Raw genomic sequence first — 25,371 nt, forward strand, 5'->3', positions numbered from 1 at the left:
GACCATCAGGTAACACAAGATTTAAAAACTTCCAAAGGTTCCTTTGGTTCACGGTGCTCGGTTTCAAGGGTTGTTTAAAATTACGCACAATTCCTGGCATAAAAGCTGACGTATCCAGATTTTTTTAAAAAAACAGCCCGAACTTTAGTCTGATCTAAAATGAACTCAAGTTCCTCCCCGTACAGCTGGGACTGTCCTCAGCTCCCTACAGTAAAAGACGAATGAACCATCACTGCGTAGTGTTCAAGGAGCCCTCTGAGTGCTCCAAATAGGGTAAAAAAAAAAACAACCCCAAAACTGCCATTTTCCATTAAAGCCACTGGGTCAGGCAATAATGTTTAATGTGGAAATGGAGAACATTACGCTGGTCAATGTTAGTGATTTTTCAGGATTTTATGAACTGGTAATGGACTCCACGGACACATTTTTAGTAGGTGTCAGCAATCATCGGGAAAAAGGAATGACAAATGGTGAGACGCAGCAATTTTTGCCTCTTACTGGAGACATAATAAACCGTCAGGGAAGAGACCAGGGCAGCACTGGAGGAAGATGTATGAGACTTTCAGAATCTATAAAATGTCTCTCTTCTGATTAGGGGGCCAATGTCGGGGCCTCTACTTCTGTCTCCTGGTCGTCTCTGTGATCGCTGCTACAACACCAAGACTTTGTTCTCTCCAGCATTGATCACGATTGATTTCTAGGAAAGCTGACAAGTGTAAAACACATTTTCCAAACTATTGCAACAAATGTATCAACCCGGGAAAGAAAATTAAAAACTCTAAATCAACTCTAAACATAATTTACAAACTTGACAACACATTTTTTAAAACGGCAGAGGCTTTTTAGTTGTTTAATGAGTTTGTGAATTTCTTTCACATTTTGTTTTTCAAATTGGTTCAGTTTGTGAATGTATTATTTTTATTTCTGTTCCCCTTTACGGGGTCGCGTTTGGGGCTGACTTTCCCAGCCATCACGGGAAAGAGGCGTGGGACACCCGGATAATGTGTCATATCTATATAAATGTAGCTTTATTACAGTTTAATTCTATGAAAAGCTGTCCATTTTTTAGAAAGGAAATTTACATTATTTTGGATTCATTTTTCAGATTCAAAACATTTTTGTCTTTCACTGAAATTCTGAGCTTTTTTTTTCTTACCTTTAAAACACTTATTTTTTAGTTTTTCAAACACATTTTTTTGTTTCAATTAATGATGAATTAAAAGTTGACATTTTTCCCCCTGATTTATCACATAAGATTGGATAAAGACCTTTTTTTTTTTTAACTTAAATCCATTTTAATTGTATAACAAGGGAGAAAATAAGCTGCTTTTCCTACATGTCATGTAAAAAGTTCAGACTTTTATTCCCTCTTAGATGTCGCTTCATCCTTCACTTTCTTGTTGCCCTCTCCACGTTGGATTAATGAGTATTTAATAGTTTCAACACAAATAACTTTGATGACTCCTCATTTAAATCCATTTTAATTTTAACAAAAATGTATGTCATTCTATTGTTATTAGTCATAAACAGAATCGTGAGTGTCTGGAGTACAATTCGACACCCATCGATCAAGTCGAGCTCCAGGAGTAAAAAAAAAAACCCTGATTTCAACGTCGCGAAAAAAATGTCTTTTGTTTGATCCGTAATCTTGTAACTCATTAGGCGAGTACAAAGCAACTGTTGTTCATTAAGAGCGATGTGATTTGCATCTAAATGCGTCGCACTTCAAGCTGTCACTGCTTTTGTCAACACATTGCGCTTCAGGACCTCGAGAGCGAACGCGCCATCGGTCTCGGAGGAGCCGCCATTAAACCCCGACTTCTTCTCTGTTCTCAGACAGCTGCTGCTGCCGAGGCTTCTCCCTGCGTTTTGTGCCTGAAATCTTGCCGAAATATTTGATCGAACCAGTTTCAACAGAAACACAAGTTGTGTGTCATGAATGTACAAGTCGGACTCTGAGGCGCCGCAAATTTTATTTCTGACACCCAGACGCAGGAGTTGAGACATTCCCACAGGCCCCGCTGCATTATTAAGCCTCAGAGGTCTCACAGGTGGTTCGGGTCCCTGGGCCTGCCCTGGGCGGTCATTAGTCCGGTGTCGGTGACTGGAGTTCCAGTGTGAGTCGGTAGAAATCACGAGCTACACCTCTTGGACTCTGTTTTCGGATCTCAATCCCTGGGGGCTTTAGTACTTCTCAAGGTGCCTTTAAACGCTCTTGTCACTTCGTCAGCGCATCCAAAGGCTTCTGGAAGTCGGCCATATTGGCGCCCGTTCCCTTCGGAGCCAAACATTTACATAGTTGTCGATTAAAGCGGTGGTCCGTGAAGCGCTTGTTACTGGACCGCAAAGAGAGGAAAAACAATGTTTATATATTTATTATTGCGTTGATTGTTGCTGCGTGAGAGCAGGTTTTATTTAAGTGTGTGACTCTTCAAGTTAAGCCTGTTAACTAGCAAAGATTTGTAGAAGAAAAACGCTAACAAGGGATTGTTCTTTTGTTTTGTTTTTTTCCAAACATTTTCCCTTTTTTTTGTTGGTGTTTTCTGAGGCTGGTCCATGACAATAATGACGAGAATAAACTGGTTTGAGGTACGGATTAAAGTGGGTACCCCTGGATTAATGGGTGGTTGCTTGGGTTAACTGTATGTTTGAGTTGTGTTCCTTTCTTTCCAACTTATGTTACTTTTACTTAAGTTATTTAACATGAATATGTATTTTTACTGTATTAATGGTTTAAATTATTAGAAAACCGGTGAACTAAATAACATCGTAGGAGCTGGAAACAGACGGAAATAATCAAACTAAGATGATGCATTTGATTATATAACAATTATATATATAATAACGATTACAAACTCCCACTTCTAGTTTCTTCTTCAAATTTAATTACTCACTTTTTAAATGATTATGAAATCCATTCCAGAACTAATATTTCTTCAGGAAGGTTTTGCCAATTTGTCCCACAGGACTGTCCAATAAACCAATATATAGTCGCCTCTTAAGAAATACTTAATCCAAACAGTTTATTCCCCCGACCTATCTGCATCTCAATCCCTCTCAGTGAACTCACCGCTGCAGCTGAATAAAGTACCATCAAAGACGTATATTATGATCGTTCATGAGTTGTCGTAGTACCAGAATCTTGATGCACGTGAATCAGGTCTATGTTTAAAGCCTTAATGCTTAGAATTTTTCAGAGGTTACGGTGGTTTGAAAAGTCCTTTAGTGAGACTCTTGTACGTGTTAATAATGTCTTGTGTTTTTCGACCTCGCCACAAAAGTTTCAGCAGTTGTTTATCTCCTCCGCTCAGGCCCCCTCGGATCCCGAGCCGAAGTACGAGAAGCGCTGGTTGGACGCCGTCTCCCTGCCCCTGTTGATGGCACGAGTCTCCCGATACAAAGCCGGGACGGATAAATTAAGGTAGGGATAATGATTCACCTCTGAGGAGCGCGGTTCACTGAGCTCAGCCGGTGGCTTAAAAAAAAAAAAAAACTTTCCCTACGTAGGCGTGTGTCGTCCAAGTGTGCGGCGGAGTGTTAACACCAATATCTATGCACCGGTGTAAACGGCTTAAAAGGTCAGCGCGGCGTTGAGATCTCAGACGGGCTCGGCCCGGAACCATTTTTTTTAACTTTCAAAAGTCTTGAAATGTGGAAGCTTCTTCTTCTTCTTCTACCTGCTTTAACCCATGAGCAAGATCACGTTTCCTTCTCCGCTCCTGATGTTATAACCTTAGAAATCAATGGTAAAATGAATATTCTTTCTGCGTTATGGATTTTTTTCCTCCTCCTCAAAGGTCTCACTTAAGCGCGTTTGTAAAGATTATTCATAACCAGAGGAAATGTCGAGTTCCAAGTGAAAAAAAAGTTGGTTGTTGGTATCGACACGTCCTCATCCTTAAACCTCATTATCACACTGATCCATTTTGAGATGTTGTGCACACAAAATTTTGTGTGTTCAGTTTAACGTGCTCCGAATACACTACTTTTCCCGTGGACTCCCATTAAATTCAACAAATGTTACACCGTTGTGTATGAAACTATCCATCTCCGACTGAAATTATATATTTATTACCTCCTGTAGCCAGTTTTAAAAAATCATACCTCTGTGAGAGATTTTGGCAAAAATGCAATTTCGTTTTCTCTTGCTGTCCCAAAAACAGGGGCTTGTTTCTTTTCTTAATTAATGGAATATTCGTTCTATCAGACACCTCGGTTCACTGTTGTATTGCCTTGCCTCGAGCAGCCGCCGAAGATGAATCAATCTGCAATGTGTGTTGGTTAAAACAACGTTATTTCAGATGAAGACTACAAAGCAAGTTGATTATTAAAACGGGCGAGAACTTTCTCAACTTGCATCTTCGATCCATGAGTCACGAATCTTTTACTCTATCAAATGCTAGCCCGAAAGGAAGTTTATTTTCAGTTCACGTGACTGGACAATTAATACTTTACTAATGATGAGCATGTTTTTAAGTTATTACTTTATAAAGTTCTCCCCTGTCTGAAATTTCAGCGAACGAGAGGTTACGAGAGCGGAGTCCATTATGATGTAATAATGGCTTCACTCCTCCTCCAGCCAGCTGTAATCACGCCCCGCTTTGTTTGTACAACGAGTCCATCGAAGGTGGATCATTTAAGGATTGATGACACGTGGTGACAAACCTTGATGCTTAACCAGTCACAGCAGTAACATAGTGAACAAGATTTGATATGCAGAAAAGTTTTCAGTGGGCGGGGCTTAAGATGATTTTCTAACGTAAATATTTAAATGAAAAGAGGTTTGTACAAACAGACACTGATGATACTATAGAGTCCATATCTATTTAAGACACACTTAACTCGACACATAAGTTTCCCTTTAAAACTTCTAGAAATTATTCCAACTCGTGAAGATACTCGAATATTGTCTCAGGCATGAGTTGCTGAGATCGTTGACCAGGTTTAACCTTAAAGAAAACGGCTTTCTTTTTCTTTTTCCTTTGTGGTAATCTGGGCTCAACATTTTTACAGATTATATTTCGACTTCCTTCTCCAGCCTTAACTTCAGCCCTTACATTATGACCACATTTTTATTATTGTGAAAATCTGCTAAATATGAAACAACATGTTGAAAATTAAACAACAAAACAACAACAAAAGGGGGGGTTTTACCTGTTTGTTTGTTTTAAACAGTTGAAAGTATTGAAAGTGGTAAGTCTTGAAAACCTTTTGTTATCTTGCAATAACCCTAATTTTTGAAATAGTAAAAAGTTTCCATGAGACAAATGATATCACCTCGAAAAGAAGCTGCGATGTTTCCATACTACTTACTTAGAAGTTACTTTAGTGGATGGAGACATCAAGATATGGATAAAGATGAGTGCGCTTTTATTTTGAAACTTCTGAAGGCGATAACTTTTGATTTGATTTCACTGTTGTAATTTGGCTCATTTCTTACTTCAGCAGCCCTGCCATCATTTAATTTTTTTGCTCGTAGCATTGCTTAAAAACTACTTTCTATATGTTCTTTTTGTTCATTTGTTTATAATACCGATGAGTCATATTCTGCTTTTCATCTCCAACCAACAACTTCTCAACCAGCAATTTGAGCCTCGGTTGGAACCGAAAACAGCCGCTTTTTTCCACGGCGAGCCCCGCTGTCTGCCCGTGAACCCCGCTGCCGGTCGACCACTGCTCCTCACATCACACGCCTCTTACTCCCTCTCTCCGCCGGCTTCGGGTTCATTTTCGATTCCTCACCTTAACTTTTCTCCACCCGAGCGTGGCCGGCGCCGCGGTACATCTCTGACCCCCCGCAGACCGACACGGCTGGTCAAAGTATGAGGTCAACGAAAGTCACAAGTCCTGCCCTCTAGAGCAAAAGACCATTGAGGGGTTTTTTTTTTCTTCTCAAACCTCCTGGCACTACAAAACTCTCTAGATGAAGAAACTTTTAGATGAAGTATTTAATTTTGTATTTTCTAAAGAAAACTTAGTGATAGTTCACCCAAAATTGAAAGTTTTCACTTATTTTTTAGTCGCCTTAATGTCAATTAAGGGTTGGGATTATTTTTAGAGTAATCTGTTCCTTTTTAGAATTAGTCAATAAGTACATGTACATGCTAATGTAGCGACTGGAGCTCGGATGTCATCAACTTCCTCCAAAAGGACGCACTTAAAAACATCCAAAAACCTCCATACTGCTCGTCTGTAACAACGATCTTGCGTCGAAGCCTCGACATGAGAAATGAACCCTGGAAAAATGAAAAAAGATTATATTTTAAGCTTGTTTTCAGCGGACGTTGCTATGCTAGCTGATAGGCTAGCTTCATCTTCGTCCAAAAGGACAAACTTAAAAACATCCAAATATCTCCATACTTCTCATCTATGACAACGATCTTGCGTCGAAGCCTCAACATGAGAAATGAACCCTGGTAAATGAAAAAAGATTATATTTTAAGCTTGTTTTCAGCGGACTATGCTATGCTAGCGGATAGGCTAGTTTCTTCTTCATACAAAAAGACACTTAACTGCTCGTCTGTAACGTCCATCTTGTATTGAAGACTCGATATTAGGAATTGTTTTGGAAAAAATTAAACAAGTCTATATTTTAAGATTGTTTTTAGCTGACACTGTTAGGCTAGCTGCCTAAATCTTGTGCACTCTTGCAATTAAGAAAGAGATCAGGCAGGAAGTGAGAGAATGATAACTTCCTCTAAAAACGACCTTAAAATATAGACTTATTTATGTTTTTCTGAAAAATTTCTCATGTCAAGGCTTCAATACAAATTTGGACGTTACAGACGGAGCAGTATTTGGATGTTTTTAAGTTTATTTTTGGACAGAGATGAAAGTAGCCTAGCAGCTAGCATAGCTGAAAACAAGCTTAAAATATAAACTTTTATAAACGGGGAATAATTTCTCATGTTGAGGCTTCAACACAAGATCGTTGTTATAGGCGAGCAGTATGGAGGGATCTGGATGTTTTTATGCGTCTTTTTGGACAAAGATGAGGACGACGACAACTAAACTCCAGTCGCTGCATTAAAATGAATAAACATTTTTGTCTATAACTCTAAAAAGGAACAGATTACTTTGAAAATAATGCCAACCCTTAGTCAACATGAGGGTGAGTAAAAAATTAGTGAAGATTAAATTTTGGTAGAACTTTCGCTTTAACTCACAAAGTGTGATTAAGAAAATAATTTCTGGCTTCCAGAGTCGGCACAAAAACAACAAAAAGGCTAGTCGAGTTCGATCTGACCCAAAATAACCTCTGAGTGTTGGATCGCTGCCCTGAACCAAAAAGAAAGGAGTCCCCCACAACCCCGGGCTTTTTCCAAAAAAAGGATCATCTTTGTGTAGCCAAGACCGGATAATCTACCCCGGTGGGGTCGATATCTGAGTTTACTCTGTAAAACATCTTCGGAGTCGATCAATGGCGGCGCCGACAAACTCTTCCTGATGTTATCCTTGCCGAGAGAGACTCTGCCGTCAATGATTTCAATCCCTAATAGGCTAGAAACAAGGTCCTTCCACCGTGTCACTCTTAATAACGTCATGGCGCCTCACACCCCCGAAGTGACGCTCCTCGACTGTAAAGGTCAGATTTGGACGCTGTCGAGACATTCGTAAATATCAACTAAAGAGTGATTCTGTCGGCGTGATCCCCGTCTCGGAACATAACTTTTGATGAAATATGGCATGAATGGCGAGTGACGTCGGCCTCTATGGGACCTATAGACGCTACATCTACTTTAACATCATGTTTGTCGTCCTTTCTTTTAAACTCAGAAGCCCGTAAGCGAGCGTTGCGGTGGTTTTGATTAATTCCCGGAAATTATGAGTCGGTAATTTACGCCTGTTCTTACCGTAAAATGAGGTGAATTTAATCAGTAAGCTCTTAAATCCCTCATTACAGGAGCGCTGGCCTTGTACGTTTATTTACTGGCGCGTTATATATTCAAACACTGTAGCTCACTCAGGGTTCCGTCCACCTCCGTTGTTTTCCTCGTGAGTGCGGGAGGAAGGTTTGTAGCCGAGCACGTATTTCTAAAGTTTTGTTTCCAGCGGAAAACCTGTTTGTGTGTTTTGTCGATCGTGTGCTGATACAGGAAACAACAACAACACTCTCGGTGGATATTTTGTCTGCTTCAGGTTTGTTTCCTCTACGTGTTTATTTGTACGCCTGTCGACAGATGTCTTCTCCAAACTGTTCTTCATTATCGGGAGCGTCAGACCATAAAATATTTCGACTCAAGACGGCCTCGCTCTATTTCTTTTTTTCCTTATAACTTAGCATTTAGCTTTAGTTTTAAACGGAATCTAATGTGTTGATCTGAGTGTGTCTGAAATAGATCTTGGACTCTATTGTATCATTAGTATGTGTCCGTTTGTAAACACTGAAAACATTGCGTTTTTCCGGAGATAAAATCTCGTTTTCCATAACGACGCCCCCTCAGCTGGGATTGGTCAAGCATCAAGGTTTGTCACAACGTCTTATCAATCCCCCAAATCTCCAACTCCAAGGCACTTGTTGTATAAAGAAAGTGTATGCTTACAGCTGGCTGGAGGAGGAGTGATGCCATTACAACGTCATAATTGACTCTGCTCTCGTAACCTCTAGTTTTTCAAGATTTCAGACAGGGGAGAACTTTATAAAGTAATAAGTTAAAAACATGCTCATCATTAGTAAAGTATTAATTGTCCAGTCACGTGAACTGGTGCGAAAATAAATAGATTTGTGACTCATGGATCGAAGATGCAAGTAGAGAAAGTTCTCGCCCGTTTTAATAATCAACTTGCTCTGTAGTCTTCATCTGAAATAACATTGTTTTAACCAACACACATCGCAGATTGATTCATCTTCGGCGGCTGCTCGAGGCAAGGCAATACAACAGTGAACCGAGGTGTCTGATAAAACGAATATTCTTACGAATATGCCGGGAGAACTTTACAAAGAACTTACTTCAAAACATGGTCACGATGAGGGACTTACGGCATCTTGGAGAGGAAGACTTCAACATTTGAAACATTTGAGTCAAGAGACTTGGAGTTTTCACGTTAGTTTAAGAATTTTAGAGGAGGGATAAACGACTCGATCACACAAGGCGTAATCTCTATTCCTTTTCTTATCATTATAGGTCACATAAACATGGATTTTTTGGAACACATAAATGAGTTGTACACATATTAAATAGCTGAGTTTTGGTGATTTGTAAAAAAAAGTTGATCATGCAAAAGTTATGTCTTTCTAGAAGTAGATAGGTTTGATTTCCAGCTATAACTTTTTCTTCATCTGATATGTGTCCGCTACCAAAGATAAAAAATTGGATAAAAAATAAACCCAATTCAATGTACAGTTTATTTGTAAAAGTTAAGGTAAAGCTATGAAGTAAGGTTTTGGTCTGAGTGTCCATAAAGTTATTCTTCTCGAGCAGATATCTTGAGTCACTGATATGCTCACTTTCCCCCCCCCCGCTGTTTTAAAGTGAATAATTTCGTGAAAACACCTTAAGTGTCGTCCCACATTTGGTCAAAGTTGTACTGCCGTGTCAGCAAAGCAAATGATGTGGGCTGCCCGGAGCCCTGCCGGTGAATAAAAGACCCTCGCTCCCCCTGGATCTCTGCTCCCCGAGAGAGAGCTGCTCGCTCTGACAGCGCGGTGGTTTTCTGACGTTGATCTTCTCCTCCTTTGATTAATCACTTTGTTTGGCGCTGCACTCGCTCAACTGTGCCGGTCTCCATCTGGAAAGTAGGACTGGTTAGATGACTTCAGGCCACAGATCTGAACAAAGCTCTGATTCATAGTTCAAGATGCATGCTTTTAGCTTAATTTTCCCTTTTTTAATGGACTCTGCTTTTTTAATGGACTCTGCTTTTGTCTCTTTTTCTATGACATGGTCCCTTCGTGAGCAGTTATTCAAGAGTTTTTGACTGTTTAACAGTTTGAATAGTAAAAAGACAAAAACACTCGACTGGATTTTCCGACTTTATAACAGAGTAAGAACACACTTTTATTCCCTTTTTAAGGGATGTTGAGCTTCACGAAGGTTTTTATGTTCAGGGATCTTAAAACGAAATGTCCAAATAGCCTTCCAGCTAAAATAAATTCACTTTCAGAGTTGTTTTCCAACGTGATAAAACGTTCTACAACCATAGACTCCGTTGTCGAGTGAAGTCAACCACATTCCTTTAAAATGATGGGATATGATTAAAATGTCGTTTTTGAAGAAAATGAAACAACCCACACTTACAGTATGTACACAAGCTGTTATTTTTTCTTTCAAATTCAAGCAGTAAATGTTTTTCAATGATCTAAAAGTCGGTCTTTAAGCTGGGTGTGCTCAGGACTTCCGATCTTTCACTCCGAAGCCAGAATGAAACAAACACTGGATGAACTTTTTAAAAATAGGATTGTTGCTCTTCATCTACGACTCGCTGAAAGGGTTGATGCTGTTACCATGACGATATGCAGCTTAACATCCAAGAGAGATGGCTGACATTATGGCTGAGTCAAATCTGAAACTAGGGTTGCAAAGATCGTAAATGTTTGTGGGCAAAACCAATTGCCGATTTTTGAGTCTCAACAGGCCAAAACTGTTTTCCTTTCCGATTTATATTTTTCTAGGAACTTGAACACACAAAAGATTTAGTTTTAATTGATCAGGCAAACTGATTAAATTAACTAACTAAATAAAAATAAAACTGAACTGCGCTGTATAAACAACATGACAAACTTTAAAGAACAATACAAAACTCAAAAGTGTTAAATTAAACAAAATAACTTAAATTTAAATCTTTTAATAAATCAAATCCATAATGTAAACTTCATTTTCTCCTGAAAAAAACAGCACAATATTTTTCACAAATCTAGCAAAATCGCAAATGTTAGAATAGAACATCCGTCATCATGAATGAATATAAAAAGCATGTTATTAAATACATAAATCCTAAAGCGTGTATTTCTAATTTGATCAGCCAATGTTTTCATAAATGCTTGTATCGATTCATCGGCCGCCGGATCGATCGGTAAAACCATTTCTGAAACAGTAAAAAAAATGCCATATTTTGCACATGTGTTTATTGGCAATAATCTGGTGAAACAATTCGTATTACGATACAGGGTATATATATCGTCATATTGTAGGAACAATGATATCTGTGGCAAAGTCCTAACTGCCCTTATTTTTTTGGTTTTAAAACCAGATTATGTCCAAACATCAGCTTTAAAAGCTGCTTGAGTTGACAGTATCCTCTCATCCTCAGTCATTGCAGGGTTTTATTCTTCCTTTAGCTAAGGAGGATGTAATGACTGCTGCCATCTAGAGGCCGGATATTTATTTCAACACAACAATGAATATTTGCATGTTAATTGTAATAAAAAATTAAAAAATCGAATTACTTTATTTCACTTTATTACAGTTTAAACCATAAAAGAACTATGGAGGAATGAAAAACTTTATTTGAAAGCCCAACAAAAAAAAGAAACATTCCCTTTCCCGAATGTTGTGTACCTGTCGACAGACGGCTTCTGTTGTCGGTCGCACCTCATTGCATCAAACCAGCATTCCTCCTGTAATTGCTGCCTAGCACGGTTTTCGTTTCTGTATTTGGCAAATGTACAACCTGACGCCGTCGTCACACCAGCAGGTGGATTTCAAGCGTTGGGTAATTGCCAGAACACAAGAGATCCGTCCGTAAAACTCTTTAACTAATGTGTCTGCTAAGCTGCCTGAAAGGTTTTCCCAGAACCTCGTTGTTTATGTCGCGGAATTTTAGCCTTTTTCTTTTCGCCCTCCAAATGATTGCCGGGACAAAATAGCTGGTGCTCTTTGAGCAGCCCCCAGACAGGAAAAGTGGCCTTGTTAAAAGAGAGACATCGGGGTATCACCCCTGGAGAGTCGCCGGGTCAGCACACAGGCAGCGGAACACACCATTTTAACAAGGCCGGCGCCGTTTCACTGTGAAAGTCCAGTTCACCAGAGGCTTTGTCAGGGAAACGCTGACATGTTTTACCTCCAGGACTTGAATATACATGAGGAGTACAGTGAACGCATTCTATTATTCCTGTTTATCCGCTTTCACGTCACGTAGCTCTATGGCGTCAGTGGACTCCTGCCGATTCTCTCGGCCGGCACCGAAGATGCTTGAGGAAGATGATGAAGAGGCCTTTTTGTGTCATCGACGCTAAATGTTAGTAGCTAAACATCCAAGGCGGTGTTCTGACCTCGATCCAATTTTCGGTGCAATCTGACATTTTCGAATCAGAATTGGACCAATTTTCAAATATGGTTCTGAATCTGATGCATATTTTTTTGAATGACCCCAACAGCCAGGTTGTTGGGACTTGGGCGTCAATCTAACTTGCACTTTTTTTTAAATGTATGACAAATGCAGTGAAAAAAAAAAGTGCCAGAGGCAGGTGAGAGGAGGAACGAAATCCGTAAGATCTCGATCAGTCAATTGTATTACTGCTTATATAAGTCTGGATTTATATTAGCCAACGTAGTAGTAGTAGTAGTAGTGGTAGTGGTAGTAGTAGTGGTAGTAGACTCACTCCACTGTGATCAGTCGGGATCGAGGGGGTTTCGTAATTGTGTTTTTGATGTCTCTTTAAGGGTCATTTTCATGTCTAAACAATAAGGAGCTGTCTCGCCTGCAGTTAATACAAAACTCTGCAGCGAGAATTCTGACCTGCTCTAGTAGGAGAACTCACATTGCCCCCGATCCTTAGATCTCTGCATTGGCTGCCAGTTTCTTTCAGGATCAACTTTAAAATCCAGGTTCTTACTTTCAGATCTATTCATGGTCAGATCTTCCCTTCCGTTCTCTTTCGTAAAACATTGTTGTGGTGTGATGTCATCATTCATCAACTAAGTCACTTCAGGAGTGTGAGCTGTTAATGCAGCCATTCATAGAAAGGCCACATAAAAAGAGGTAATGATGTGATAGCATTTATTTTATACTTCCCGGTAATAGCAGGAATATTTTACACAAACCCGTTACCAAAGAAAATGATTTGAAATGATGACAATCCTTCATTTACGAGGAAGTCCGTCCTCACCTCACAAACTGTTGTTTTCCTGTCATCTCTGAATATCAGAAGACTCATAAAAGGTGGAATAGGACAATGAAAAAGTAATAGCTGGAGAAGAATAGTTGTTTCTTTGAGGCGAAGAATGCGCCTCACAACAAGAACGCACAATTCCAATAAAGAAAGAAGCGACGTTTCTTCTTCTTCAAAAAAACTTCTATTATCCTGCGGAAATGATTTGGCCGGAGGAGAATTTAATCTGGAGCGCTGATGCTGCAGACACCTGTGCCGACATCTTTTTAAAGAAATCCCGGACACAACAATCTAAAAATATTTTGTCAAATAACATATTTCTTTTGACTAAAATGAAGCTGTTTAGATTTACAAAACAAGATGACTCATCCCCAATGAATACATTTTCCAAAACCCATTAGTGACCTCTCATGTTTTCACACAAGTTAAGGGACTAAAAATATTATGCGCGTACATTTTTCTTTGGTTAAAATTCTATACCTTTTTTTTGTTGGCTTTATCATAATCCATTATGATGCTTCTATTTTTGATTCCACAACTCCGACCTTTACTGGAATAAAATGTGAACACACTTTCTAAATTCTTAAACTGAAATAAAATAAATGAAAACTACGTAAATTGTTTAAATGATAATAAACGACAGAAATTATTTCATTTTATTAAATAAATGTGAAACAAGAATCACTAATTTTCCTGGAAAAAGATTGTTAAAAAAATAAAATCCAATCATGGGGATTTTACCCAACCATGCCATAAACCAGGGGTCGCCAACATTTTTCCTGTGAGGGCCAAATTTCCCTTCTCTGATGGGACAAACATTTAAAAACAATCAAAAATAAATACATGAATATAATCAAATAAATATATACAAACGTATAAAAAGACATGAATAAATAATCCAAAAGTTGCCAACAAAAAGTAGAAAAAACGTTCCGTTCTGAAGTGCGTGGAGTGGAGTTCATGTGAAGAGGAAGGGGGAGAGAACAGTACCCTGTGGTGCTAACATCCCTGGTCTAACATACTGTGGCCGTACAGGGATGTGGTTGTGGATCTCGTTGGTAAAAATAGGATCCACTTCAATCTTCACCTTCATTTAAAGATTGTAACAGAAAAAAATTGCTGATCACTGGAGTAAATGTAAAAATGAATAGTTTCCCAAAAAGCCACACATAAACAAAAAACCCTCTCTGGGTTCTTCACAGAAAGCAAATATAATTGTATAAACTCTATATCTTTCAAACCAGACCAGCAGAAATGTAGGTAGGTTTAGAACAGCTGTAGTTTGGGAACCACTGCCATAAACTGAATACAGATATTTAAAAATATATCTATAATTTTTATCAAATAAATCAAGTTTAACCTTTTGTCTAAAGAATAATTTATTGTCCGTTTTTATTCTTCCATTAAAATAACCAATGAATACTGAATGTCAGCATTTATTTTTTAGTATTTTGTCAAAATTGAATATTCCAGTCTTTTGTGAACTTTTTTGATTAGATAGAATTTTTCTTTTTAACGTTTGAATAAACCAAAGGTCATTTTAATGTTTATTTTATTTAAAATCAGTTTTTTAAATTCTTTCTTCACTTTTCTTCTGTTGCAGATTCTTTTTCTTTCTAAATGAATTTATTAGCCAAAAGGATCGTTTCCCTAAAATATCTGGTGCTGTTCAGGAGGAGAAAAAAAAGGCATTTCTGACTGTTTTTGTATTGATCATTGAAAGATGTTTCACCTTCTTTTCTCCAGCTCTCCTTCGGTAGTTCAACCAGCATGCTGAAGCTCATGCTGTGGCCGTGCTAATGGCTACATAGATTCACGTGTGAGTTATTTTCTTCATCAAATAATCCACAGGCTCCTCTCGGCGCAAGATCTCGCCGCCGAACCAACGGAAAAAGAAGCCGACCGTGCCTCCCGTCGATATCGCTTTCAAGTTCTCGCCGCCCTCTCGCCTTAACGCTGACCTCTGCTCTCCTGCAGGTCCAACTGTTTTGAAGTCTTCGCCTTGGACGCCGCCAGCACCAATATTCTTCAATTCTGCACGGCAGCAGAAGGCACGGACTGGCTCCAAGCAATATCTACCAATATCGGCGATCTGACGCTGGAGAACGTGAGTCCGGTTCAGAGAGTCGATCTGAGATCTCGCTGCTGTTGATGGTTTATTGATGACGGATCGTTGGCAGCTCTCGGTGCAGCAGCCACTTATTTTGAAGACATTGTCTGCTCTGTAGTCGATGAGAAAGAGGAATTATCAGTTTAACTAGATGAAGTACTCGCCCAGGGATTTTTGAAAGATACAAAACTGTGAAAATCCCAAAAGTGTTTCGACTTTTAAAAGGCTGTAACTTGCCTAAGATTTAAACTACAGAACTCTATGTGGTTCAACCTATGTGTTATCTCAGTGTCAAGGTGACCCAAGGCCTTTGTGATGACACAAAGGGATAACACAAACACATTGTTTTTTCAGTGATAAAAAGATGATAAAAATATTGGTGTTGTTCGAATAACCATCTGGATCTAGGATTCTTTTGAAGAATTTGTCTTGCTCCGCCCACATGTTACCATATTATTTTTGTATAAATCACATTATTTCATCGTATCGTGCCACGTCAAAATACTCATTTAAATCAAGGGTCTTTTAAACACAAATGGCTCCGGGGCCACCAGAGGCAAATTACTGAGCCGGTTTAAATATTCTATCAGCCATTTTTTTCATTTCCATGATCATAATTTGATTTATAGTTCATTTTTCTGAATTTATGTTGTTGTTTTTTTATCTTGATGATCTTCAAAGCTAAAGCAGCTGAGTTCTTGTTAAAATCAAATATAGAGCCACAGAATATCATCTCCCGGCTAGCAAACGTTTTGGGCCCCTGACTTTAATTGTTGTTACAAATCAGTCTAGGCCTCTTTGCGTCATATGCTGCCCCCAGAACTTAAAAAATGTGGAAAATTGTATTACAGGTTGTAGCTAAAGGATAGAAAAATGAGACAAAAGATAAATACTGGATATAAACTGACTTATAACACTATTAATACCTGAATATAATTTTGGGAAGACGTGTCTAGTTAGATGGATAAATGGGTGGATGGATCTTTCCGTTCCTCAAGGCCTCTGATAGACATTGGACGTGGCTTTGTCCTGGACCTCCTAAAGTCCAAGACCAGCCCTTTGGTCTTTGAGGTGTTCAGCGATTCTACAGTTGGACATTATTATTACCAAGACAATATACATTACACATTTTATTTTCTCGCCATTTTCTCGAGGTCTTTGGACATCGAAAACAAATTTCCCTCGATTAATCTATAGATTTGAACACAGCTAAATGTATTTTTATCCTTAATTATCTCACATAAATGTTTTAGCATCTTATAAATGTATTATTGCTCGAGTGCCTTTTATTGTTTGTTTTATGTTATTTCGTGCAGCACTTAGTGGCCAACGTGTGTTGTTTTTAAGTGCTCTATAAATAAATTGGTGTATATGTGCTCAACAAATTGGATTGTTTGATAACAATTCCGGCTCAGTGTTGATTTGCCAACATCGTACTCTCGTGGTATTTCGTCGTCCTCGTCTCAGTCGACAGTGTTTCAATCGAGATCCTCCGGAGTCGCATCGACTGACACTTGTGCTAATGAATGACTGCTAACGTGTCTCTTTCCTCCGATTTGACTTTGATTGTGGTGCCGATGATGCCACCAATCCGAAACTTGGAGTGAGCAAATTGTGCAGCTGCTTTTTTTTTTTTTTTTTTTTATAAGACGTGGGATTGATTCCGCGTTTCTTAATTACACACAGGCTTTGTGATTGCCAAATGGCCAATCAGGAAGTAATTGAGCTTCTGCTCCAAGAGCCTTTTTTTCAGTCGTCTTAAAGACCGGTTAACCTTAAATACACTTCGACGTGTCCTTGTGGCACTCTAAGAATCGTACGTGACAGCTTGAACTACGTAAATGTGCGTTCCTCTGTTGAGCTGATTTCAATGTATATTTACCATCAACATTATTGCCCTATATTACTGTTTCTCTTATTTAAATGATTAAAATACATTTTTTAGCATTAAAAAAAACATAATTCAGATCATATTCTTCTAAAGAGTCCAAATGGTATTTTCAGAACAATACCAAAAAGTAATGTTTCTATTCATTCATTCATTCATTCATTTTCTGCCACTTAATCCCTAATGGGGGGGTCACGTTGGTCATCGCCTATCCCAGTTTCTACAGGCGAGAGGCAGGGGACACACTGGACAGGAAGTCATTCTTTCACAAGACACACAACCATTCACACACAAACTCATACGGACAATTTCCCCAAGTTCCCAATCCACCTATGCATGTTTTTGGACTGTGGGAGGAAACCAGAGTTCCTGGAGTAAACCCACAACACTAGTGAGAACATACAAACTTCACAAGGTCACAACGTTGCCTCCCTCTGGACATGGAAGAGAACTGCAACCTTTTTAAGACGATGTGATCACGCTACCACACCACCATGCGCCCCTTTTTTCCAACCATCGAAAAAAGGTTTTCAGCTATTTTACAGATAAACATTTTACCGAACTGTTGCTTAATATGTTTCCGAAACAAAAAGTATTTTAAAGAGTCACTTGAGGACAAAAGTGAGTCGCATTTATATCTAAAAAGGCAAATATTTTACTCTTTCGTGTTCCGAACATTTCTTACAAAGTGGCCTCCTTCTAGATCGGGAACATCTCGCCTGGCAAGACGCCTCCAATCTTAGATTAAGAGACTTAAACTAGAGACTTTCAAGTCATTTTTTCTTAAAAAATATATAATATATGAACACAAAAGCACCTGACTTTGGGTGATCCCAGACTTGTCTTACAATAGTGTCAGAAGCAGGGGTGTGATATTTTACCAGAGGCGATGACTGGAAAGTTTGACAACCCTTCTTGGTCCGGACCCATCAGGCTCACACAAAGCTTCACATTTGTGGACAAGATTTTTAATCCAGTCATGAGTTTGTTTTACTTTTCTCTCCTGCTTGTCTCCGACCCCCCTGTAGACATGCATCCTTTGAAATGGTGACACTTCTGAGGAGCGACTCGGTAAACAAACGGCTCCTTCCTCATTTGTATCGTGAATGATTCATCAACACATGAATAAAACAAGAAAACTGACAAAAGGTTGTTTTTTGTTTTTTTTTTAAATGTAATTTTAATCTGTTTTTATTTATTTCACAGATAAAGCTGGTCAACAAGTTCTGCTCTCCAGATGACCAGGTAAGAAAATCTTCGTATAATCCCGACTCACTGACTCTACGGTCGTGGTCTCTATTAGCATAAACCAGCCAGAATGTTTGCAGAGCCAACACTAGTGCTGACATTAACCGTCCTTTAATAGGCATGTCGGGAAACATCGTTTTAAAGATTCATTTATTTCTGTTAAACCATTAAACCACTATTACCAGACAGCTCTTGGAAAGACGATTCCAGTGATGTAGGGATTGTTTTCCTATTATAAATATTAAGGAAGTTCTGGATTATTAAAACCTTTTTAAAACGGTGAAAATGCAATAATATCTGTTCCTTAATACTAAGAACATTGGGTTGAATATTTTAGGCGTGACCTTTTTGTTAAATCTCACTTTCAAAATGTCATAACTTGCTTAATATTTAACACATTTTAAAAAGGTTGGTATCATTAAAAAATCTTTGCTAAACAAAGAAACTAGAAATCAATTATGTATTAATCATGTAAATCAAAAATTAATGTTCAAATTAGAAAATGTGGCTCCCAAAATGTGCATAGAAAAGACAAATGAACAGCCCGGATTCAACCAACTCGCTTTAAGTTGTTGTAATATACAATCAAGGAGATTATAAAGCTACGTTACAGTGTTTTTTTATCGATTAAATTCATGAAGTTAGCGTTCGAAGTGACTGAAAAGTGTCAGTAAACATGGCCGGTCAGAGTTGACCAGTCAATCGTCTCCCCCAAAAAAAGGTGTCCGAATCGATTTTAATTCAAAAAATAAATTTAGCCGACTCATAAATAAATGTAAAGCATACAATCTATAGGGATTCCAGTTAATATTTTACTCACCTTTTGATTTTTAGGAGGCAGTTTTGTCGAGTGAAAACTTGGAAAATGTTGTCCGAGATTTGTGCCACTTGTAGTTGGTTAATCCGAAAATTTCCAATAACTAGTACATGTGTTCTACGTCAACAGTATTGTCGTATAGTGCTGACGATAAAAACATTAAAGCAGTTGAACTGGAAACGCATACTTACCTCTTGAACCAGTTAAGCTACCATAAGCGAGAGTTCAGGTGTGTGAGGTTATTCCGGGTTGAGTAACGACGCAAACGCCCACTGGCGCCCTCTAGGGCTTATTTGAAGAAACTTAAACACCATGTTTGCGCTGTAATAAAACGTCTCAGATGTTTCTTTGGTGTCGAAAGGTGCTTCTGAAATTCCTGCCGCAGATGAACCTGCTGCCTCCAGGAATGTGGGATCTATCCGGGGGTTGATTCGGGGGAAAAGATCAAAAGACAGATTGTTGCATTGCGGCTCCTACTGCAGTGCTTCAGAAAAGTTGTGAGATGATAAAAAAAATAAAAAAAATGCTTCTCTGTCTCCGCAGGTGGTTCACATGGGCTGGGCCGGCGATGGCTCCGAGGGCAGCGCCATGTGTCCGCACACGCCATTCAAGTTCCTGGCACTGAGAGGCCCCTATTTTTACATCTTCAGAAGTCCCCCGGTAATCAAGGTTTATTTTTACCTCCCAGATGTTTGATATCTTCTCTATGGCGTTTACTTCTATTCCGTCTGGCTTTCGGTTCAGTCCGAGGGATGAGTGACCGGGGGCCACTTAGTATTCCGGCGGCGCTCCTACGACCTGATTGGCCGGCGAGCGCATTAACCCCTCACTCTAACCCGATCAGCCCCGTATTTTCTCCATGAATATCAATGAAACCCTCCCTCGCGCCTGATTCAATCTAGCATTTACTTTGTGCCACCTCTGGCCCCCCTTCGGCGCTCTTCAGCCGCGGGGATCAACCCGCTTTATCCATCCGGGGAAATCTTGAAACTTTCCTGCAGCCGGGCGGCAAATATTCGGAAAGATGACTTTCAAAGTAACTGAATATCCTACATTTATGACCAGATCTACATACAAGTTTATTCCGGTTTTATGGCTCTAAAATTCTTGTGTCATTCCCTCTCAGTGAACTCATCATGGATCCTATTTAGTGCGTTAAGAAAGGGTTTGAATTTACAACACAGCCGTGATGGTTCAGGAGTTATTGTCTGAGGAACTCTTGATATTTGTGCAGGTGAATCTGGTCTGTGTTTCGACCCACCGCAGAAGTACTAGGCACCCCCGTAACGATGGCCTCAGATCTTCCCTTTTTTTTAAACAATAAACCTACCAGGAGTTAAGGTAATTTAAAAACTCTCTTGAGTTTTTGCTCATGAGGTTCAGCAACTTTTCTGATTCCATCAAAGGGAAACGCAATCGTCTATTGTTGTGCCAGAAGGACGTCGGTTACATTTTTCCAGTGTTTCTTCAAAACCCAGCCATCTGCTCGGATAAATATTTACTCTTCTCTGCGTCGTCTGTGTTTCGCTGGTTAAATTATGACCTCAATCAGCCAGAAAATAATAATGGCAACATTGTTTGTCCAGAAATATTTACAGTTAAAACTTGGAGATAATAATAAGGAAGTTTCTGACTATAGCCATACCCGTTTTAAAGGTGAATTCTATAGAGGCTTTACTACTGGCTTTTCGCCACCTGGCGTGAGGGTTCTACATTGTGTCCCTCCTTGATGACATCACACTTCTTAAACCCAAATTCTGGGTAATGCTTGGTACCGTAATGACACCAGTTCTGACATAAACGGACGCAAGTTTTTTTGTGCTTCATTTTCTGTTATGTCTGTTATGTTAACATCTTTGAGTTACAGTTTGGCAAAATACAGATGTTGTACCAGACAAAAAATATTTTTACGGAACATTAATAACCTAATACACGATTGTACTTCATTTAAAATTTTAAAAATCAAATTTTTTTGGGAGTTTAGTTTTGATATTTTAAGTCTTATCTTGAGCTCAATGCGGTTCAATGACTTCTTATATTAAAAACATCATAGTTTATTTTATTTTTATTCAACTAGTGGCTCATTTTTGGTCAGCATTGAACCATCAACTTTTATCCAGTAGGAGGCATGGACGAAATGAAAGTGAAAAGTAACATTTACTTTATTGTGGATTTGGCAGGGTTTTTTTTGCATGTTTTTATTTATTGAAGGAGAGGGTAGGTGTTCTTCAAAACGTTGTGAGCCAACTTTATTCGATTTGATAATCGTTCAGCCCTAGTCTTGAGGTCATCCAGGAGAGACTCTGGTATCAATAAAGAAGGCGAGCGTAGAAATCCTCACTCATCTTCAGCCTGGATAGAACGGCGAGAACAATGGTCTCAGACTCGCTAAAGTCCTTGAGCCCTGGAGCGTTTGATGCGATGATCCGTATCAATAGCTTTGTCTGCTACTCAAAACTTTAGTTATGAAACTGTGAGTTCTGAACTTTTCAGAAGTCACACTCTTGTAAGAAGCTCTTGTTTGCATTGTTGACTAAAGCCTCGTCCTCAGATCAGCGCGGCCGACTGGGGACAAGCGGAGACGGCGTATCACCTCTATGAGGTCCTTTTCAAGGTTCACAAGGTAAGTTGCGAGTCCCGAGATGAGCTGCTGCACTTTTCCTCCCGGGCGCCTGTTTTCCCTCCATTTTCCGGCAGATAGAGCAGCATTTCTATTTTATCTTCCTCAGTGAAGCGATGAAACAAAGCTCTCCTCGCCTGAGGTGCGGTTTCTCATCCTCAAAGCCACCGCGATATTCTATAGAAGTCAGAAACGAAGGAGGAACGATCGCGTGTACCAGCATAAATCATGAATTGGAAGCGGGATTTTTTTCCAGGTTTTTATTTGACACTTTCATCCGTGAATTCAAGTTTAAAGAGGTTCATCTATTTTGTGCCGGCGTGTGATTAAACCGCGTCTCGGAGATGACACGCGTTATTAAAGCGTTCATCCTCCTGTGATCACTTGATAAACGTTCTAGTTATTGCTCTGCTCAAGCTCAAATGTTCCCATTGTATCACTTTTATTATATTATTATATTGTTATAATACAATATATAAATACATGATTTAATTTGTAACGCACATTCATTAAGTTTAAGTCAAATTAAAAAACATTTTACATTTATTTGTCGTTCATGTTGAATACGTTTTGTGTAAATACTGTCATGTAAATTATTGATACTCACACTTCATTATCTTTCTTAAAATTAGCCATTAACTTTATTTAAATACATATTTCTGTATATGTATTTACATTTATTTATTTGAAAAATACATCAATTATATCAAATATATATATTTTAAAATTAATAAAAATCTGTCAATATTGATTTATAAATGCATATGTAAACATAGTTAAAAATACAATACGTAAACTATTATTTAGTTTATATATGTATACTAATCAAATTAAACAAACTCGTATATACTGAGAATATGTGTTTTATATTTTTTAATTTTGGTTAAGAAGTAATACATATATCAAATATATATATTTTAACATTAATAAAATCTGTTGACATTGATTCATAAATATATAAATACAATATGTAAATTATTAATTAGTTTATATACAGTATATAAACAAACTCATACTTGAAATGATGCATGTTTTTTTTTTTCTGTTTAAGAAAAATAAATAAATGTTTTTTTGGCTAATGTTATTAGATTTAACTTGATAACATGATCAGATTTCAGAAAACTGTAAAATAAATAAATAAAGTGAAATAAATAAACGTCGGTTATATGATGTTCTTGGTTATTTCTGAGAAACGACTACTGGGAAAAACCTTTTTGTTAATAAAAAAATTTATATTTTTATGTTTAACTTTATTCATTTAATATATATATATTTTAATATAGTTCATTTTATTAATAATAACAATATTGAGTTCCACGTTATTATGAAAGTACAACCACTGCAACTTTAAATATTTAACTCATTAATAAATGTATTTATTATAACTGATATAACGAGTCTAATATCAAATATTTATTCAACATACTAGAGCTTCAAAACATTTTTAAAAAATTCAATTTATTCCTAAAGATATTCGATTTCGGTCTGGAATTTAAAAACAAGCCTCGTCTTTGCTGAAAAATGTCCTCATTAGCTAAAAGCCTTTATGTTGATTTCTGCACGATGATGTTTGTAAATCCAGTTAAGAACTGTGGTACAAACCAGATTCATTAGAATAAACAGATTCAGCTCGAAGTCAATCACATCTCAGTCGTTCTGATAACTTTCCCGCGTGTGGTTTCTCCGCCGGCTGCTAATAATTCTAATGTTCTGCTCCAGCTGTGGATGTCGGAGGACTGCTGGCTGCAGGCCAGACTCTACTTGGGTCTGGAACACTCTCCGCGGCAGCAGCTGGACGGCGAGTCGCTCTGCTTCAGCATCCTGGTGGGTCACGGACACAGCCACACCTTCAGGGTGGAGCTCGCCGCCGAGCTGGCCGTCTGGGAGAAGTCCTTCCAGAGAGCCGTCTTCCTGGAGGTGCAGCGGATACGAGTGAGTACCGCGGCGTTGAACCTTCCACTCGGAGCGAGTAGGATGATGTTGATTTGGCAGGTTTTTATTGATTGAAGGTGGGGTAGGTGTTAAAACATCATGAGCATGCTGCATTTAAAGTTAAAACACGCCTCCTTTTTCTCGTGGCTCGTTCCTCAGTTTGATTGACATGTCGCTAACTAGTCACTGGGTCATCCGGGTGAGGCTTGGAGTAAAACGAATCCAAGTGCAGAAGTGTTGGCCTTGATTTTCTGGGGGCCCGTGGGCCACATATAGCCCTTTGACTGTATAAGTGTGGCCCTCTGGAGGTCAAAGATCGTGTAGAAACTAAAAATATTATTTTGTATTTATTTACATTATTCATGACTGGTCTCCAAATACTACTATAGTTTTTTTTTTGTTTAGGTTGCTTTTGTCATTTTTGTGAGTATTTGTGGCCCTCAAAATTATTTGAAATTTTCTTCTAAGTATTTCAGAGGAAAGTTTTTTGCTTGAGATTTAAAATTAACCAAAATGTATGTATACTAGAATACAATAATAATTTCATCATATTTAGCTTGATTGTTTTCCTTGTTAATCCTTCATTTTTGTGATACGGCCCCTAAATAATGTGGCCCCTGAGGAAATGTCATTGCCCACAGCTGCTTTAAAGTGAACCCTGCTGGTCTGGGTTTTCTCCAGGCACTCTGGTTTCCTCCTGTAGTTCAAAATGGTTGACTTGTTAGGGAAAATGTTTCTGTATACATGTCTCCTGTCTGTCTTCCAAAATGATGTACATTTCCTAACGTAGCCATTAGCACAACAATGTGGCGGTACCTTTTGCTAGCCTACAGAACGGTGTGAGGACATCAATGCGGGCGGAAGTTAGTTTGTCTGAGGAAAAACTTTTCAAACATATTTAAGAGTCAAACCTTCGTTGGATTTCCGTCATAACCTAAACAAAGGCGCGACTAATCTGAGTTCTCCACGCTTTTGAATCGTCTCCAGATCCAACAAGTTAAATTCATTAAAAGAAGCAAATTAGCATCTTCATAACGTTGACAAAAGAATCATCAAACACGGAGTCCATTACTGTTTTTACGAGCGTCTGGAAAGAGTTTCCTGTGAAATGGGTTTTTTAGAAATGATCCTCTCGTCATTTCGTTTCGTCGGCGGCGTGAAATTAACCGCGTGACCTTCGTATATGAAAACAAACCGAGAGGAAAGAACGCGCGGAGATCAATAGCCAGATTGTGTGTGTTTTTTATTTTTAATATGGATCCAGATCGCACAATAAGAAGCAGGTGGATCGATATCCAGCGCGACTTTCATTTGACTTTCAAAGTCGAGGCTGTCGTGTGTAATTGGCAGGAGTGTTTCTCGGAGCGCGGATTCCAAACATGATTCCATCTAATGGGGGAGGCTTTGTCCAAGTTCTCGCAGCCAAAACAGAAAGTTTTCTCGTGAAGAGAAGACGAACAGACAAAAGATTCTTTCTATGCGTTTTCCAAGTACGTGACTCAAATTGTGAAGGATGGATGAATCAACTCGGACTCGAAATATTTCAACAAAACAGCTTTTTGTTTGGAGGGTTTCATGGTTAAGGGTGGAATTCCTGGCAAATTAAAGTGTTGCTAATGGGTGGAAGTAATGTTGGTGAAACCGACAGTTCTGAGGTCTGCTTACCTTACTCTGTAAGACAGAGTATTTACTTACGCAGTGCACA

General features: G+C 38.7%; 1 protein-coding gene across 1 annotated transcript in view; it reads left to right on the forward strand.

Annotated features, from left to right (window-relative positions):
* sntg2 (syntrophin, gamma 2) overlaps positions 1-25,371 on the forward strand; it is an 85,568-nt gene that overhangs the window by 44,686 nt on the left and 15,511 nt on the right. Inside the window, exons 9-14 of the mRNA XM_087780275.1 lie at positions 3,312-3,421; positions 15,029-15,158; positions 18,256-18,294; positions 19,658-19,774; positions 21,666-21,737; positions 23,454-23,666. Of these exons, the coding sequence (XP_087636401.1) occupies positions 3,312-3,421; positions 15,029-15,158; positions 18,256-18,294; positions 19,658-19,774; positions 21,666-21,737; positions 23,454-23,666 (681 nt within the window). The remainder of the gene's footprint in view (positions 1-3,311; positions 3,422-15,028; positions 15,159-18,255; positions 18,295-19,657; positions 19,775-21,665; positions 21,738-23,453; positions 23,667-25,371) is intronic.

Source organism: Callionymus lyra, chromosome 18 (genome assembly GCF_982586985.1).
Source record: "Callionymus lyra chromosome 18, fCalLyr1.hap1.1, whole genome shotgun sequence".
In the NCBI taxonomy this organism is placed as follows: domain Eukaryota; kingdom Metazoa; phylum Chordata; class Actinopteri; order Syngnathiformes; family Callionymidae; genus Callionymus; species Callionymus lyra.